This window comes from Apodemus sylvaticus, chromosome 2 (assembly GCF_947179515.1).
Source record: "Apodemus sylvaticus chromosome 2, mApoSyl1.1, whole genome shotgun sequence".
Lineage (NCBI taxonomy): Eukaryota > Metazoa > Chordata > Mammalia > Rodentia > Muridae > Apodemus > Apodemus sylvaticus.
Window position 1 is genome coordinate 121,904,608 of NC_067473.1, and position 18,076 is coordinate 121,922,683.

At 50.8% G+C, this 18,076-nt stretch overlaps 1 protein-coding gene across 2 annotated transcripts in view; it reads right to left on the reverse strand.

Moving 5' to 3' along the window:
• Positions 1–356: 356 nt before the first annotated feature.
• Positions 357–18,076, reverse strand: part of Nup210 (nucleoporin 210) — a 102,193-nt gene continuing 84,473 nt past the window's right edge. Inside the window, exons 29-40 of one of the 2 annotated variants that reach the window (XM_052174324.1) lie at positions 17,521–17,612; positions 16,014–16,188; positions 14,631–14,806; positions 12,668–12,888; positions 11,401–11,537; positions 8,067–8,190; positions 6,815–6,961; positions 5,409–5,659; positions 4,485–4,701; positions 3,145–3,240; positions 2,983–3,066; positions 357–1,702 (exon numbers count right to left, since the gene is read on the reverse strand). In XM_052174324.1, the coding sequence (XP_052030284.1) occupies positions 1,605–1,702; positions 2,983–3,066; positions 3,145–3,240; positions 4,485–4,701; positions 5,409–5,659; positions 6,815–6,961; positions 8,067–8,190; positions 11,401–11,537; positions 12,668–12,888; positions 14,631–14,806; positions 16,014–16,188; positions 17,521–17,612 (1,818 nt within the window). In that variant the 3' untranslated portion in view covers positions 357–1,604. Of the gene's footprint in view, positions 1,703–2,982; positions 3,067–3,144; positions 3,241–4,484; positions 4,702–5,408; positions 5,660–6,814; positions 6,962–8,066; positions 8,191–8,631; positions 8,801–11,400; positions 11,538–12,667; positions 12,889–14,630; positions 14,807–16,013; positions 16,189–17,520; positions 17,613–18,076 lie in introns of those variants that run through there. The other variant, XR_007976653.1, reaches the window with a different exon arrangement.

Genomic DNA, 18,076 nt, shown 5'->3' on the forward strand with positions numbered 1-18,076 from the left:
CTCCCAGAAGGTAGGTGACACCAAGGATGTGTGGTGGGGGAGGGGGCAGGGAGCTGACCCTTTGAGGCGTTCAAGATCTTGGGAGTATAGCTGGGTGTGGGGCAGGATAGGGAAAGGCCCTTTTAAGGGGAAAGACAATGAAGGAAGGAGAAAGAAGAATGACAGGCCTGAGAGGATTGGCGGGAAGCAGAGGGAAGGGGGACTGTGCTGTACTCCTGCAGACCAGGCCCTGCTACTGCCCCTGTGTCCAGGGTAGAAAGACCCCATGGCCAGAGAGAAGGAAAGGGCAGCATTGGAACGAGGTCATCAGTCATAGATACCAGGCAGAGTCAGCACCCTCAGGAACTACCACATCCTTAAGAAACTACACAGAACTTTATTAAACAGCTCCAGGGGGAGATTGGGAGGCAGGCTAGGCACAAATACTCTATCCCCAGCTCCAGAGAAGTCCATCTTGTGGCTCAGCCTCAAAGGTTACAAGGGGTCACAGGTGACCTTCAAGGCTAACAACTCGTGGTGATGTGGTGCCCATACACACCCACTTGGAGGCGAGTCTCTGGCTCTTCTAACGGTGCCACAGCACCTGGACCTGAAGCAGAGTGGCCATGTCCCTGAGTTCTGACGTGAACACGCGCCATGTTCCCAAGGCATCCTCTTCTGTTGCTGGGCCAACTAGGAGAGTACTGGTGGCAGAGGAGGAGGAGAGGAGGGCGAATAGGGCGGCTCAGATCCGCTGAGGTACTGCATTCAGTGTCTTCCAAGGCAGAAGAGCAGATCATACTGGGTCTCTCTGCTCCACAAGTCACAGCAGCATCTCATAAGAGATCATAAGATTCCTGCCAGGGGCTACAGGGCAGGGCTGATGGTGCTCTGGCTAGTCCCAAGCTGCCTCGGGGAGAGCGAGAGGCACTCCAACACCAGTGACAGAAGTCCTCCCAGGGCTCTGAAGGGAGGACCACTCTGCTGAGGCTCAGTAACGATCACAGTAAGAAGGCTCAGACAGCACAGGACTCTGAGCATGGTGTCCCCTAGGGACACCCACACCTGCTTGTCCCCCACATTTCCTAGCAGCAGTAGGACAAGGAGAAGAATGAGTTTTCATGAAAAAAAAAAAAACCCACAGAAAAGGGCTGTGTGCGCATGTGCCAATGGACAAGCAATTGCCAAGCAGATCTGAACCCCTGGGTTCTATTCCAAGCACCATAAAAAACCCAGGAGTAATGAGAAAATCCTTTCCCTGAGATCGCTACAGTGACATCATCCGTAGATGATGTAGAAACAGCTTCCAGCTACTCAAAGCCATGAACAGGGAGTAAGCTTCCTCGAGCAGAACAAACACAAGACTAAGCAGCACCCCCAAATCCTGCACACCACATGAAAAGGAGGGAACCAGGAAGCCCTGGCCCTCAAGGCTGGGAAATATTTAAAAGCAAACAAATTAAAATCCCGTGCTTGTGTGAATCAGGCAGAGTTCAGCACAGCCAGGGCATGAGGATGGCCCAGGGCCCAGGCGTGGGTTCACCCCAGTGTGAAAATGACAGTGACTCTTCTGTCCAGGTGTCAGTTCAGCTGTGTAGCAATACCAGCCCTGCCCTGCACACTGCCTAGTGAGAGGCATAGGCTGGGCTCCAGAGCCCCGAGGGAGGGCTAGCTTTGCGACCAGAAGGCAGGGTGTTGAAAGCAGCCGGAAATGAGGTAAGATCTACGGAGGAAAGGGACATGAGCATGAAGGAATAAGCCAATATCCCTACCATACTCCTCAGTGTGTGCCATAGCATGCTAGGGGCTTATACTGGGGACAGCAGAGACTGACAGGGACAGGGGAGGCATGGGAAATTGCACTGCTCAACCTGTGACTCTGTACCCAGCACACAAGACTAACTGACTCACTTCTCTCTCTCTCTCTCTCTCTCTCTCTCTCTCTCTCTCTCTCTCTCTCTCTCTCTCTCTCTCTCTCTCTTTCTCTCTCTCTCTCTCTCTGTGTATATCCATATCCACTTAGCCTGGAGCATGACCTCTGACCTTCCTGAGCTCAGTCAGAGTAGTCTGGGATGGATCACATGATCCATGAGCCAAGAGGATGGCAGAACCACTCTTGAGCACAATGCTGTAACAAGGACCTGGAGACAAGTGATAGGAACTTTGGGAGATGTTACTAAGACCCTATGGTAGCTTCCACAAACACTGGGAGGAAGGGCCTGAAAGGACTGTAGCAGAACGGCTATGCATAAGTTGAAGCCAGGAGGACAGCTACCACCCTGCATGCTAGGATACTCAGGAGTCCTGCCTTAAAGAACAGAAGCAGCAGGAAGAGGCTCTGACACCAGGACGTGCATGCATGTGCATGTGTGTGTGTGGGGGGGGGGAAGAGTTGTCTCCTAGGGACAATGCTTCTGGCCATAAAACTGTCCTCTGACCAAAACTCTCTACCACAGAGATGAGCAGACACTAGCTCAAGGGCCTCTTACATAGGCATCGGCATCAGACTACCAAATGGGAGTCAGGAGACAAAGGGCTACCACTGCATGGGTACGGCACTGCAGTTCCAGAAGACTCTTAGAGTCCAGGAACTGTAGAGAGTGACCAAGACCTTAGGCCATCAGAGACAAATAGATTACTGAAAGGAGTGGGCCTTCCTCTCTTTCCCTATGAGAGTATTTCTCATTAGGACAGTCTAGAATCTCCATCCTCCCATCCCAACTTGACCTCTCAGTGGTAGTACTATCTGTCTGTTCTGGAATTCACCTGCTTAGACAGCACTGTCTCTACCATCTCCTCCCATCCCACAGCCTGCTGAGAACGCCTATGAGGAGTCGGGACCTTGTCCCCTGGCACATTTGTCCCTGGGGCTCAGCTCTGTCTCCTTTGCTGACACAGGATGTAAAAACTAGGGTTCAGGGCCCGGATCCCACCCTTTCCCAGGAGATGACTCTTGTGGAGGTGCTCTAGGCTCTAGGCTGTGCCCGTGGCTGAGGTACTCACAGTGGGGGCTGTGCTGAGGGCTGGCACGGGGTGTCGGAGCCAGGGGTGAAGCGAGTTCCCGGGGTGCACAGACTGTGTGGTAGGCTGCAAGAGTAGAGGCTGGTGAGAGTGGGCAGGGAGAATAGGTGCAGGGTGTCAAGAGGGGGATGTGGTTGGCCTCACCTATAATGGTGACTGCTGTCCCAGCCAGCAGGGCAAAGAAGGTAAAGAACATGACTTGATAGGAGTCCAGGAAGTGTGACAGGAGGCTGGCTCCATCTGCAACAGGGCAAAGACAGATGTCAAAATGTCAGAGCCACAGCTAGGTCCCCTGAGTACCTGTGCTACTAGGCATCTGCATGGTCCACCATGTCCTACTGCCTGGGATGTAGGGACACGCCTGTCTTAGATATGAGGTGTCTAGACAAGGGCAGCGTCTCCTTCTGTCTCCCCTGGCCAGCTCTGTCCTTCTTTCCAGAAAGCATCCTCAGGTACCAGCTTGGCACATCAGGTTTTGGTGTCCTTTCTGCCAAGGAGGCAGCTAGGTTGCTCCAAAGAGAGGTAGTTCTGAAAGATGCCCTGTGGGCTTTAGAGTCTGAGGGGTGGGTGGGCCAGAGGCTCACCGGACAGGAGGTCCTGCTCTGACTCCCTCCTAAGAGCCCAGGGCGGAGGTGGGCAGCACTTCTGCCCCAAAGCTATCCACCTCTGTGGAGTGGCCTGAGTCCTAGATCCCTGCTGCCTATCTGTCACAGTTTACACTCTCTGCTTGTCCCCAAGTACTCCCTGGTAGAGAGACACCAGACTGCAGGGCCCTCCCCTGGCTACTGGCCCCTTCATTCCACACCCTATGTCCTCTGCATGCCCACAGGTAGCTGAAGCAGGGCAAGCCTGCACACAGCTGGGCAGGAAGTGAGTAGCTCCCGACATCAGGAGGGCCCTGAGCTGTCCTCATGCTGGACTTCCTGGGGCAGTCGGGCAGGAGTACAGTCATGAATAATGTTACGTCTACATAGGCCAACACATATCTGGGAGGGAGAGTCCAATGCTGTTTTAATCAAGAGGTGATGCCTGACGGCAGTCTGAGGAAATTGAAGACATAGGTCAATAGGTTCTCTGAGGGAAATGACATTGTATGCAGAGGAAACAGTGATGCCAATGTCTCAGACTGGGGCCTCGTGTTCTAGAAACAGGCAAGAGGTTAGTGCTAGCTCAGGAAGCACAGGGGGAGGCGAGGCATGAATGGTCCGGAGAGACCATGTGGGTCTCAGGGGCCACTGTGGGGATGCAGGCTTTACACTTGAGAGATAGAGCCATGGCAGGATGTTGAGCATAGGGCCTTGCTGAGGATATGGTGTCAAGGGAAATATTGTGGCACTGGTGACAGAAAGAGACTGTCACTTTGAGAGATATTTTGTTTCTGACTCGTCTAACCTTCACATTGTAGGTGCCTACGGACACCCAACCCCCCTGCCCAGCGCTCCCTGCCCAGGTCTGGGTCAGCGGACGTCTCATCTAGGACTCACAGGGACCAGGCCCACGGCGATCCAACACAAAGGCCACAGTGACTGGAATGGTGATGGCCTGGTTAGTGGCAGGGCTGGAGAAGGTCAGAGCAGTGGACAGAGGGCCCTGGCTGCCAGCTGTGGGATCCAAGACACCAACTGTGTACGTGATAAAGCTGGGCAGCCCAAAGGACTTCTCTTTCACGAAGGCTAGCACTTCCGGGGATCCAGATTTCACCTGGGAAGAAGGCAGGGTTGAGGAGGCACGCTCTGCAGGGAGTGCACACTGCAGTGTCCTACAGGGGGGATATTACTGAATTCAAGTGGAGCATAAAATGTTAGCCAATACAAAGTAGCAAAAGCACCTGAAACCAAATCCCCACAAAGCAGCATCCCTAGCCCAGTGGGCTGCCACAGCAAGATAAGAGAAGCAGGCAACAGGGTTCCTCCTTCCACATATCAGAGCTCTCCCTGCAGGCTTTCTGGACTGAAGCCTCAGAGACCAGTCATATATCAGCCAGGAGAAAAGAGGAAGAAGACAAAGAGGAGGAAGAGGAGGAGGAGAAGGAGGAAGAGGAGGAGGAGGAAGCAGCAGTAGCAGGAAAGCGAGTCCAAACATGGAACAGGGCACCGTGAATCGGAATGCTCTAACCCTGCACCAACTGGACAAAGCACACTCTAACCCTAACCCTAACCACTGACTCTAGCCACTAACCTTACCTACTAATTCCAGCCACTGACCCTAACCTCTAGCACATCTTAGATGGTTAAGCTCAACCTTTAACACTAAGCCTAGTCTGTAAACCAGGCAATTCAAACTATTTCTAACTTTAAGCCTGAAGCCAACCCTAGTCCCCTAACCTCAAATCCTAGCCCTAGCCTCATAACTATAAATCCTAATCTGAGCCAGCTCCTGCCTGACCCAAGGCCCCCACAGCAGCTCACCTCCAAGTTTTCCAAAATCTCCACAGCACCAAAGATCTTGACCTCGGAGCTGGTATAGTGGTTGCTCAAAAGGATTTCTGCCTGGTTGGCATAGAGACCTGGACTGAAGGGGACCTCGGCTCCCACCTTCTCTACAGAGGTATGGCTGCTGGGGATGGAGGCAGTGACCGCCAGTGATGTCTTCTTCATGTTCAAGTGTTTCAGTTGCTTATCTGTCAGCCTGTGCATAGTAACTGAGCAGAGGTACTGGCCTGTGGAGAGAAGGTTTGTTCTTCTCCTGTGTATGCACAGATCTCCACCTTGGCCCCATTCTATGACAGGGGAACTTCTAGACACACTTGAGAGTGAGCTGACAAGTCACTTGCTCCAGGAGGCCTCCTAGAAATACCCCTTCAGAGCCCCTGAGCCAGCCTGGACACCTTCTCTGTAACCAATGGTCCTCTCACTTTCACAGAATCCTCTGATCATGAGGTTTCCATCTTGAACAGTACTCTTGGGACAGGCATCATGTTTGGGCCAGCTCTGTAGCTCAATCCCCAGCCAGCCTGGTCCAGAGTGAGGCAGATAATGGCACATAGACACATGATCCAACCCTAGGCTATGGGTAAGATAGAGCTGGCTCCAAGATGCCCCTGTTCCAGGAGTAGCAGAAGGCTGTGTGGACAATGACTGTCTCATCCTGTCCTGTCCTTAGTGCCTGGCCCAGGGCAGATGAGCCAGGTATAATGAGCAGGATCTCAGGCAGCTGAGCAACCTGGAATCTGGACACATGGGCTAGACCCCATCAGTGACACACAACTCGGAGCACCTCGGGTTAACTTCCTTGTTCAACAAGGACCTCCTCTGTGCTAGATGCTGGTGAGGCCCTGATACCAGTCAGACATCAGCCATACACCTGCACTTTCTCAACCAGCAGCATTCCATGCCATATAGTGGGGCCAGGCAGGCTCGCCAGCCTAAGGACTGGTCATGGCCCAGCCACGCTGGTATCCTGAGCTTTGGAATGGCTATGTCTCAGCATGCTTGACTAGAGCCCATGACTATGTCATATGGTGCCAGTTACCCCTCACTTGCTCTACGCAGGCAGTGGAGGACAGGCATCCTCAGTCTAGAGAGGGAGGTTTAATAGGGTAAGCTTCTATTCAAAGCTGAGTGGTGGGATTATAGAAGCAGACTTCAGTCTGGGTTTGGTGCTGAGCTCTGCAGAGCATAGGTGGTGTCAAAGGCGAATCCCTCTTGGCAGGCATACACTAGCAACAGAGATTACAGCCTGTTAACAGCCCCAGGCTGGACTCCCAACAGTCTCTCTGCCTGTCTGGACATATGGCCATCATGAGGTACACACTCACGACCAACCCTGGATATCCAGCAGGCACTCATTGCATTTTAAATTCTTTGCAATTTACCCAGAGCAGCATCAAATCCTGGTTCCACAGTGAAGACATCACGAGCAGGGAAGTCAAAGACATCTTGTTTGAACTGTAGTTGGCAGCTGATGAGGGATTCTGGGTGCAAGGCTTCAATGGCCTCTCTCTGGGCAGGGGAGCACTCACCTAAGGGCACAGGGTTGGGGCAGTGATCAGATGAGAAGGGCTTGGGCTGAGCACAAGGCTACCACAGCCATAACCAACTAAAATGAGGGAGCAGGCCCTACGGAGCTAGGCAGGCACGACGGACAGAACCAGCATCCCATACTGTTCCCATTCAGGGAGCTCAGCAGTCCATGAGGCTTGCCGAAGGTCCTATGTCTTTTATTAAACCTAAGGACCCTGACCCAGAGGATAAGCTACTCTGAATGCCAGGATCACTTCGGATGGGAGCTCCAGCATGAGCGCTGAGCCTGTACAGAGGGCATGGTAGTAGGAAATCTGCTGAAGTGTGGCCTGGTTGTCATCAGCAAGGAGAATGGCCATTGGCCATTTGCTTCTGAACACTGGGAGGACAGAGGCTCTCTATAAATACACTGCACAGTTCTAGCATATTTTCCCACTTGCACTAAAGGAGGAAAACAGCATTTCCATGATGTAGTAAATGTACCCCATTAATCACAATGAGAATAGTGGAACTTAATTCATCTGTTAAGTGGTTAAAAAAAAATCTGTATCGACATATTTATTTCTGGCACTTGCTGTCCAGGGCTGTCACAGGCAAAGAGTGAGATGGAATGTTCTATGCATGACTAGGGAGAGGTAATTATAAAAATCAAAACCAGCCACCAGCCTGCGATGTCATTAGTTTCTACCATCAGCTGCGGTGGACTGTGGCTTGCTCTGCTCATGCCCTAGGGCTGCAATCACAGCTCTGACTCAGCTCAGGCAGTGTCTTGGAGCTGTGCTCCTATGAGGGCGAAGGCGCCTTTCATGCTTCGCCTTACGGAGGCCTGGGATTTCTTAAAAGCTGCAAGGAGTGGATGAGCAGGGGCTAAGGGCTCTCTCTGGAGTTAGAGGTGAGTCTGAGTAAGAAAACGAGAGCTGGGGGTGTGGCTCAGTGGTATAGTGTGTGCTTGTGGTGTGTTATGGCCCTGGGTTCAATCTGCAATACCACAAAACAACAACAAAACCCAAACAGATAAAACCACTAAAGGACACAGATGTTACTCCCCACTCCCCAAATTTAGCAAGGTTAAGCCCAAATACCCAGAGCCTACTCATTCTGTACCAAGTAGGTTAGAGCTCCTGTCTCCCACGCTGACAGTCACTTTGGAGGCTGTGGCTTCCTGGATACTGGTCTGGGCAGAGTGGAGGTGACGGGCCACAATCTTCTGAGGGGTGCCGACCACTATCTAGGGAAACAAGTCAACTGTTCTGAGCGATGATTGCATGCTGCCTTGTGCTGAGCATTTTTCATGACCTTACCTGCAGCTTGTATCACCTACACCCCAGGCAATAAAACCTAATGAGCTCACAGCTTAAATCCTGGTCGGAGTGTGGCAGGGTTATCTGTCAGAGTCCTAATTGGACACCCCAACTCTCCCACCCTATGAGAGCAAAGCTAGAATTGATATCAAAGCCAAGGCAGGAGGTGGAGCCAGGGCACCTGGCAGAACTGGATTAACAGCAAGGCTAGGGCTAACAGCAGGCTGAACCTACTTAGTGGTCCAGGACAGGCCACATGCTCCAGCCATCATCTCTCCTCTGCTCAAGGATCTAGTCTTGTCACAAGGACAGAAGATCCTTATTCAGAATAGATCAATCAGACCCAAATGTGTACAGACATAACCCACCTGGTACCCCTTGAGCACACTCTATCTCCTGTGCAGACCTTCCTCCATTGGGATGTCCCTCCATCTTTCTCTGCAAGAACCACAGGCCCGTGCCTCTCTATGGCTAGCATGCTGACCACCCTTTCTGGTGGGGGCAAGTGCTTTGGATGCTCTTCTTGTGGGTCCCTTTCTGCAGCATAAGAAAGTCATGGCACCACATGGTACCAGGAAAGGCTCCCTTAGCCTGCAGCTCACAGCCCCACTGTATACAGGCCTTGGTCTTCTCTCTGGCCTTACCAGTACTTCCAGCCATCACTGTCCTGCCTCCTTCCAGGAGTAGCTGCTGTCCAGGGGACCAAAAGAAGTGCCCACCACTGCCATCGCTGGCCCTGCCTTCCTTTTTTCTTTTCTTTCTGGCCATGATGGGTCTTCTCACAATTTCTCCTTCTCTGTCTAGCTTACTCCTGGTATGATCATCCCACACCCAGGTGTAGCACCATCCCTATGCTAGACAGCCCTATGCAGCTTCAGGAAGGGGCACAGGGACTGCAAACTCACCACCCAACTGTGCCCTTCCCACCACTCGCTGTCTTCCTCCAGCACACACCCTTACTCCTGGCTCAGAGTAAAGAACCATCACATACCAGGTCAGTGGTGACAAACCCAGGAGAGTTACTCCAAGCCCTCGTCCATACCACCCATCCAGTCTACCAGCAGGCCATTCTGCATCATTCTGATTTAAAACCTAAGTCCCTGTAGTGTGACATAAGCAAGCTACTATCCTACTCTCCAAGGGAACTGCAGCAGCAAACAGAGAGTGGAGCAAGCGCTTGTGAGACTCTGTCTTAGTCAGGGTTCCTATTACTGAGATGAAACACCACGACTAAAAAGCCAGCTGGGGAGGAAAGGATTTATTTGGCTTATACTTCCAGATCACAATCCATCACTGGAGGAAGTCAGGACAGGAACTCAAGCAGGGCTGGAACCTGGAGGGCAGGAGCTGATGCAGAAGCTAAGAAGGGGTGCTGCTCACTGGCTTGCTTAACATGGCTTACTCAGCCTGCTTTTTTATAGAATGCAGGACCACCAGCCCAGGGGTGGCACCACCCACAGTGGGCTGGACCCTCCCATTCATCACTAATTGAGAAAATGACTTACAGCAGGATCTCTGATGCATCAAGTTGACACACAAACCAGCCAGGACAGATACTGAGTGCCAGCCAGCCTGCTCCCTCCCTGTTAGCTCACTGGACTGCATCAGTGTGGTGTATCCCTTGGGTGCAGAGGGAACTTACCCAGTGGTTCATCTTGGATTTGAACCCAGTATGATTTGAGTATCTAGGTTGCCCTAAAATCCTTAAGTTGCTACAATCTCAACCTCTCAGGAAGTGACACTGCAGGGATATGCCCAGCTAAAGTCACCCTTAAACCACTGTACCCAACTTCCTGGCTTCCCCAGTACCTTAGGATCTGCCTATTAAGCCAGGCAGACTGTAAGTCCCTCCCACACATACCCTATGAGCTGGCTCACATGGGGCTCTCTCTCAAACCCCATATACCTTGGTGACTGCTGGCCCTTCTCATGACCATTCTTAGGGGCCTCTCCTGTGAAGTAGAGCTCTATTAATTAGAGTGCCTCTATCTGCAGCGGCTTGCCTGAACCACAGCACTAAATATGCAAACTATTAGGTTAAACTGTTGGATTCGATAAAGCACACGCTGGCTCTAAAAATGAAGACAGGTTTGGAAATCAGCCAGACTAAGGTCATTGACTTGTTCTCGGCTGGAGAGAAAGGGTTTTGTTCGCTTTCATAAAGACTCAAAGGTGACTTGCTGGGGGAAGTTTTACTTTGCTAGGTGATACCAAATCACTGGGTTGCCCATCCCATGCCTAAACTCCCTCAGGGAAATGCTCACCCCAATGGCTGCATGGTCACGCTGGCTGCCAGACAAGCATGGCTGTCGGTGGATGGGTAGATCAATTTACCAGATCTCTCCCCAGATGCTGGTCTAGATATGAGGGTGATGCTTGGGGTGGACAGGGAACTAATTCCCACCTCACACTTAGTGGGTGGCTGACTCTCCTAGATCTTGACAGCTGCAGACAGCTCTGGCAGGAGGCCTGGCTATTTGTTTCTTAAAGAAAAGGAATCAGAGGTACAGCCAGGCTTTGTACCTGCTGCTTTGGCAGCTTTGGATTCAACCAACAACAGATCAAAAATAGTCAGAGGAAAAATGCATTTGTTCTGAGCAGACACATGCGTTTTCTAAACAGCACAGGCTAACAGCCATTCACATGACATAGTATCAGTTAGCTATTCTAAGTCAGAGATGATTTCAAGCATACAGGAGGTGACAAACACCAGGGATGCACAGGAGATTCAGTTCAAGGCCAGCCGGGGCTACACAGTAAGACCCTGTCGTCAAACAGACACACAAACGAAAGACCATGAAACCAAACAAAATAAAAATAGACAGGAGGTGCTAAGGTCTTATGCATTTGTGTAAAGAGATCTGGTCATGATCAGGTTCCAGTACCAAGGGGCATACATACTCCGATGTGCTGGGGATACAATGGTGGACTGTACATGTTTGTTTGCTTGCTTGATTTTCGAGTCAGTCTTGCTATGTAAGCCAGGATGGTCTCAAACTCAAAATAATCTTCTGCCTCAGCCTCCCAAGTGCAAACATGGGCCTCCAAGCCTAGTTACAGACACACACTGGTCTTGCTGCCTCTAACAGGGTCGGTTGGCCATAACTGCCTCTGGCTATTCTCAATCAAAGACCTACCTCCTTGAAGGTCTTCAGATGTCCAGCGATCTCGTAGTAAATAGTCACAGACCCTGCATCTCGGGCTATAGCCACACCTGTCTTAGGGTCAATGTAGAGGACATTGCTGGCTGAGGAGCTCCAGGTCCCTGAGACACCTGGGAGAATAAGCTCAGATATCATCCATTTTGTTTGGATACTTAGCCCAAGCCTAGCTCCCCATTCCCCTCTGCCTGTGAGGGATTCTTCAGCTTCAGGGAGGAATCCACACAGGCCTATAAAGTGGTCCTTCCACCTTCCCAGCTCTGGCCACCTGCAACTCTTCCTCTGCACCTGTTCTCAGGAGGCACTAGCTCCCTCTGAACCTTCCCATCTGTCTTCACATGACCCTTTCCCAATTCTTTGTCCTGGATGGGCTGGGGCTCTATCTCTGGGCCCATCTCCCTGCCCAGCATTATCACTTCCTCACTTCCTCTTTAAAAACAGAGGCAGACCTCACTGGTGATGTGCTGATAATAAAATAAGAACTCATAGGCTGGAGAGATTGTTCAGAGGTTAAGAGTGCTTACTACTCTTGCAGAGAACCCAAGTTCAATTCCCAGCAACAGGTAAGACACTCATACACATTAAATAAAAATAAATAAACCTTTAGTAGTAGTGGTGGTAGTAGTAGTAATTAATAATATCTCAGCCTCCTCAGTGTTGGTATTACAGGTATGAGCACCACACCTGGCAACTATTTAATTTCCTTTGGAATTAAATTAATGAGATTAAAGAAAGAAGAACAATCAAGAGAAAAACAAGTATCTGTGTATGACTTACAGGGCTGTGGGAACTCATTTCCTGTTCAGGTGTCCCAGAGCTATGTATCTATGTATGTATGTATGTATGTATGTATGTACCACTAGCCACACAATCTATCTAATGGAAGGTTTGTTCCTAAGCTGCATCAACCACATGGTAAGCATGTGCTTGCAGAGGCATTGCGTGATGAAGTATACATATGGGACACTGCCACAAGAGCAGAAAATTCTACTGAGCAGTGCTATTCCAATGCAGGGGTGGACAGATTTTTGCCACAAACTACTAAAGACTGAATGCAGATGGCTACATGGCCAATACCATCTCCACTGCGACCTGACCACAAATGAACAGGCTCTGTCAAGTGGCAGCGTGAATGTGGCCCTTGGGCAGTATCCTCTGAGCCACTGGTACAACTCCTACGATGTGGTACCAAGCCCCTTCTGCAGTGCCATACCCTAGCATGAACCAGCCACACCCCTCTTACCTCCCAGGCTAATGAGAACACTAGCCAGACAGAGGATGTCGCCCACCACCACGCCTCCAGACAGCTCTGGGGTGATGGCCTGCAGGACGGGGAGTGGCACGAAGTCGGAGAGGCCAAGATGCTCTACATCCCACACATGAAGCAGGGTCAAGCCCATACTGACTGTGCGGATGATGCAGGTGTTGTTGGTGGCACCCTTGCCAATCTGCACAAAGTCATCTCTAGGAATGGGGGAAAAGAGGGCTGAAGCTCAGAAGAGAAGGCAGAGGGGAGACAAAAAAAGTATGCAGCCCTATCCCCTACTGAGCAACACTGGGGCTGACTGTGGTCCCAGATGTGGCTCTACTACAGGGGACACAGACTCGACACTTCCTTCCTTGTCATCCTTGGAACACAACCCATAACACTCAGCAGGGATCGGCCAGCATCATCAGGCAGGGGCCCAAGGAGGAAAATGACCCACAGAGGACTAAGAAGGGGCAGGCTGCCTTTCACCATGTGGCTGGCCCAAGCACTGCTGTGCTGTCTGTCTGGTCCCATGAAGCAGGAACAAGAATGGATATGGTGCATCTGTTATGGGGATCAAACAAAGCTGGCAGTGGGGAGGCTCTCCTAACACAACCCTCAATATGAGGGATGCCGGAGGTGAACTTAGAACAGGTCAGAGTGAGGACCATGTTATCTGATTCCACCCGGACCTCCTCCATGCTGACTCTAAAATGGTTGCTATGAGCATGTACTCCTGGCCACACCAGGCCTGAGTGACTTCTAAAGTGTGGCTAATGATGACCAGACCTGGGTTCTACCTCTCCCAAGGTAGACAGATGGTACTATGAGTAATGCCCCGCAGTTGTACAGAGTCCCTCAGTGACAACTCTCTCATGGATGGGTCAGGTATATTCTTTGCGTGAGAGGCACAATTGCCTTGGGGAGATGAGCTAACTTGTCATAATCACAGGATCCACAAAAATCAGAACCAGGCTTGCAATGCAATGTCCTTATCCCTGTCCTGCTCAGGCTCCTGCCATGCAATGTCCTTATCCCTGTCCTTCAGGGTTCTGAGCCAAGTTGGAACAGTAACCAAGCCCTGGATAGTTCAAGAAGCCCCAACCTCACTCAAAGTGTCTCTCTCATACCTCTGCAGTGCCCCAGGGCAGCAGCCACTGACCTTTAAAATCATGGAGTGCTGAGACCTGTAGAAATGCATCCCTAACTACCCAGAGGACGCTGATGCCAGACAGCGCAGAGATGCGCAGAGAGCCACTGCTTTCTAGCAGACTCAGACATCTGGCAGGCCACACTGAAGCCTGGGCCCTCCGGTCCTCCTCTCCCTCTTCACACTAGGACCGAGGCTGCAGCAAGGATTAAGTCAGCCTAAGAAAATCATGCTTGGAGCTGGGTAAATGTATTCAAACCCCACTTCCTAGCTGGTAGCTCATGGCAAATGGCTTGACCTCTCTGGGCCTCTGTAACAGGGCTAGGGGAGGAACCAGAAAGATGTAACAGCTGGCTTGTGCACAGAGGCTCAGTGTGTGGCTTCTCTGTCACATGCCCATGCAGTGTGGGGCATATTCCTTGTTTTCCATCCATTGATGACAGGAGCAGAGTGCCTGGGGATGCGACATTCCCCTGCACGTTCTTTCCTGGTCACATGAGAGCCTTCTGCAAACCCTCCAGTCTCAGCTCTCAGTAGGCATGTTCTGCTTCCTGCCCCTTAAGGAACATCATCAAGTAACAACTTCCTGCCCCAAACAGACAAAGGCCTGGACCTTCTTTCCCCTCATTCCCTGTCTCTTGACTGGACTTGCTGCTTCCAGGCCTGGCCCATGTGGGGTGGGATGCCATCCCTTCAGCCATCCTACCATAGCATCTGCCTTTCTTTCATCACCCATCTGGGCCTATACATGAAACCCAGATACAACAAGACCACTTTCCTGGGAAACTAGGCATGCCCATGTCCTACCTGTTAGTGGCAAAATTGAGGACTGAATTATGAGCATGGAAGATGTCTCCAGAGCTGTCATGGAAGTGGACAGTGAAGGTCACAGTCATCCCCAGAGGCAGAGCTGTCAGAGCCTCCTTGTGCTGAGTGTGCAGGACTGGGCTCATGGAGATCCTCAGGTATGAAACAGGAGAGACCTGGAGGATAGCATTCAGGTGCCGTGATACCTGCCTGAGTGGGTCCCCATTTCAGGGACACTTAGTGGGTGGGCTGACTTCAGGGTGTGAAGAAGAATGATTTTACTTTTTAGAGTTCCCACCTAGAACACAGTTTCTATCATCCTATACAGCTGCTAGTCAGCCTCTAAAATACTCAGGTGAACGAAGATACATGTCTGAAAACTTAGACATGACAAGAATGCCCTCTGTGCTGTGGCTGCGAGGTTCAGAGTTGTGGGAGGAGGGTCTCAGGGCACTTGAAGCAACGCCCACTGGATGGAGAAGAGATGCCACTTGCCTATAGGGGTGCTGATGAAGGCCAACAGTGGGACACTTAGAGCCACCTCTGAATCCAGGCCCCATAAAAGGCAGGTAAACAATTATCCTGTCTCTAGACAAGAAGCCTCCAAGAGGCCATCAAAGTCCCACAAGCCAGGTTATCTGAGGCAGGGTTAGGATATGATGAACAGCTAGTACTTTCTGTCACTCAAAAAGTAGGTGGGCTACACTTGCCTGGCCCACTAAATAAAACAAGCTACAAGCCAGGCCCTAATCAAAGCATCCAGTGACTGAGTGAGCTAGTGAGTTGTCCTCTAGAATTCAGAAGGTGGTGACAATGTGACAGGGTGCCCAAGGTCTCTGTCCCCAATAGGCACAGAATGTCAGAATAAGCCCTCAGGCACCGTGAACACAGTGTAGAGCTACTGTGTAGCCTTGAGTGACAACTGAGTCAGTTTCTCTGATTCAAAATGAGCCACTATGTCCTCAGAGTTGATGCAATTATTTGTATGCCTGGTACTAAGTACACTTCATGCCAGAAAGAACTGACCATGCTCAGGTTCTGTGCTGACCTGAGCAGGGGTTCAGCAGAGGGTGGTGGGAATGGCGGTGGTCAGGTAGAAGAGAGAACATCAGCATGCTTGCTGCAACCACAGCTCTGGGACTTTGGGCCTTTTGTGGATGTTACAGTGCCTCAGTTTCCCCTTCTACGAAACAAGCTAGGCAGAATCCATAACTCTCCAGGACATTTGGACCCAGTGGCTCACAGTCTAGCCAGGGATTTTGCCTGCAAGTGATTCTTGGATATATTCCTAAGTGGATTTCCTCAGTTAGAGGGTGAATCACTTTTACACCTGAGAGAGTGTTGCGTCTGAGCTCTTACAGACAGTGTGAAAGGCAATCTTACCTTTACAGCGACAAGGATAGTCTGGTTGGTGCCAAAAGGCTCCTGTGCAATCACTTCGAGGGTGGACACTCCAATTCCAGAGCCGGACACCAGAAACCCCTTCTCATCAGTGTGCACAATGGGAGTCTTCTCAGGCCCATCGAGGACACGGTAGCTCAGAATGGCTGCACCATCCCTTGGGAAGAAAGATGATCTGTTTTTATGATGCATGGAAAAGCTATGGCACAGGCAGAGGTCCAGCATATTAATACCAAGATTTCACATCTGTGGCTTACCAGGACCTCATGGTCCTATCAATCACCTACAGAAGCCCAATGTGGAAATCTCACAATCTGAGAACAGCATATAGCCAAGGGTCAATCATCAGGATGGGAAACCATGAGTTTTATCAACCACACTTTGTAAAAAAGATCGTTTCTATGGCAAATCATTTTCTCTTACTGAAATGGAGCAGCCTGGGTGGGGAACAGCGTGGGGGCTTTGAGCTGTATGGACCAAGGGCTAGCCTCTATTTGCAAGTACTGCTAAAGGAAGGTTCATACCATTCCATGAACTCCTCAACATGGTAACCAGAAGAGACCACTAATTCCCACTGCCTGCAAACTCCTCAGCTGTGCTAGCACCAACTGATCTTCTCCAGGTGAGTTTAAAGCAAATGGTACAGCCTATGCCTGAACGTTCTTCTACCAGCTTACTCCTTGTACGCTGAAGAAGTCCTATCATCCTTTAAGATGCCCCTAAGTCAGGCATCTCAACCTGTGAACCCTCCTCCTTCTCTTGGCTCTACCTAAAAGTCACACACCACTTTCTTACCATCCTTCTGCTGCCCCTGAAGGCACTGTGTGTCCCCCACCTCTGTGGTCACACAGCCTAGCACAGCATCTGCTCCTGAGTTATTTCTGGCTGAATGAACCCTGAGTGCCTCAGGCAACATGGTTGTGTGGCCCAGCATCCCCCACTCTCCAACTGCTATTGAAGTGTAAGTCCTGTTATGAAAGCTGTCCCTGGAGAATCTAAGGAGCGGTGTTTGTAGCCAGACTTTAAAATAAGTCACCAGCACCGCCATGTGCCCTCTCACCTCCTGGGAGCCTAAGCACAGCTTCTCCTCTGGTAGGCTGTGGCGGGGCCCAAGCTTTGCATTCTGTCCTGTGCCCCAGTGCCACTGCTATTGCTAATTCATGGGCTCTACTTCAAGTGGCAAGTCTTGCAAACACAGGGGCATTTGAAAAATTTAACACTTCTAAGTTGGTACTTTGGTCCCTTTTTAAAGAGTGTTCATAAAATGATTTTTGGCTACAGGGAACAGAAGAGGGATCCAGAAAGGCTATGGCAGAGTAAAGTATGTCCACAGGAAGAGAAGGGGGAAGGTGCAGAAGCACCCCTAATCCAAGCACATCACCCAGAAAGATTCCCTGCATGCACCCAGGGCACCTGACAACTTTGACAAATGGCTTGTCGGATGGGATGAGAGTGTGTCCTCTCAGAGAACAGGAGCTGAGTCACAAACCTGTTAGTCTGCAGCTTTATAAACGAGTTGGGTGACATTAGTATTTGTTCTGCTTCTATTTCAGGGTTCATCAGTCGCAGTTTTTCAAATACCTGAAAAAGAGTGAGCCATATTTCCTACCCCAACCAGACTCACATCCAACCTAAGCATTTGCTCTCCTTCAGTGAGGGCTGAGAAGAGACCTGAAGCTGCTCTTAGCACCTCCCAGGTGGCCTGGGGTGTGACAGAGAGGGCTAGCCTTTAGGGTATGACAAGGCCAGGCCAAATATGATCCCTCCACTCACAGATATTCTGAGGCCTTGAGGGGAATTTGCTCCTTTCTTCATATAGCCCATTACCACTCCAGTCCTACTGTTTAAAGTCTCCTAAAGCTGCTAGATTTTAGATTGCTTCCAGCCTGGTTCAAGGGCCAACACATTCTGACACTTCACTCAACTCCCAGCTTCTGATGGATCAGATGGGCAGCTTTCTGAGGAGGGAACAGTTCAAATTGTTCTCCCAGTTCCTCTGTGATCCCTACAGCAGATCCCCATATGGGGTCCGGAACCACCTGTCT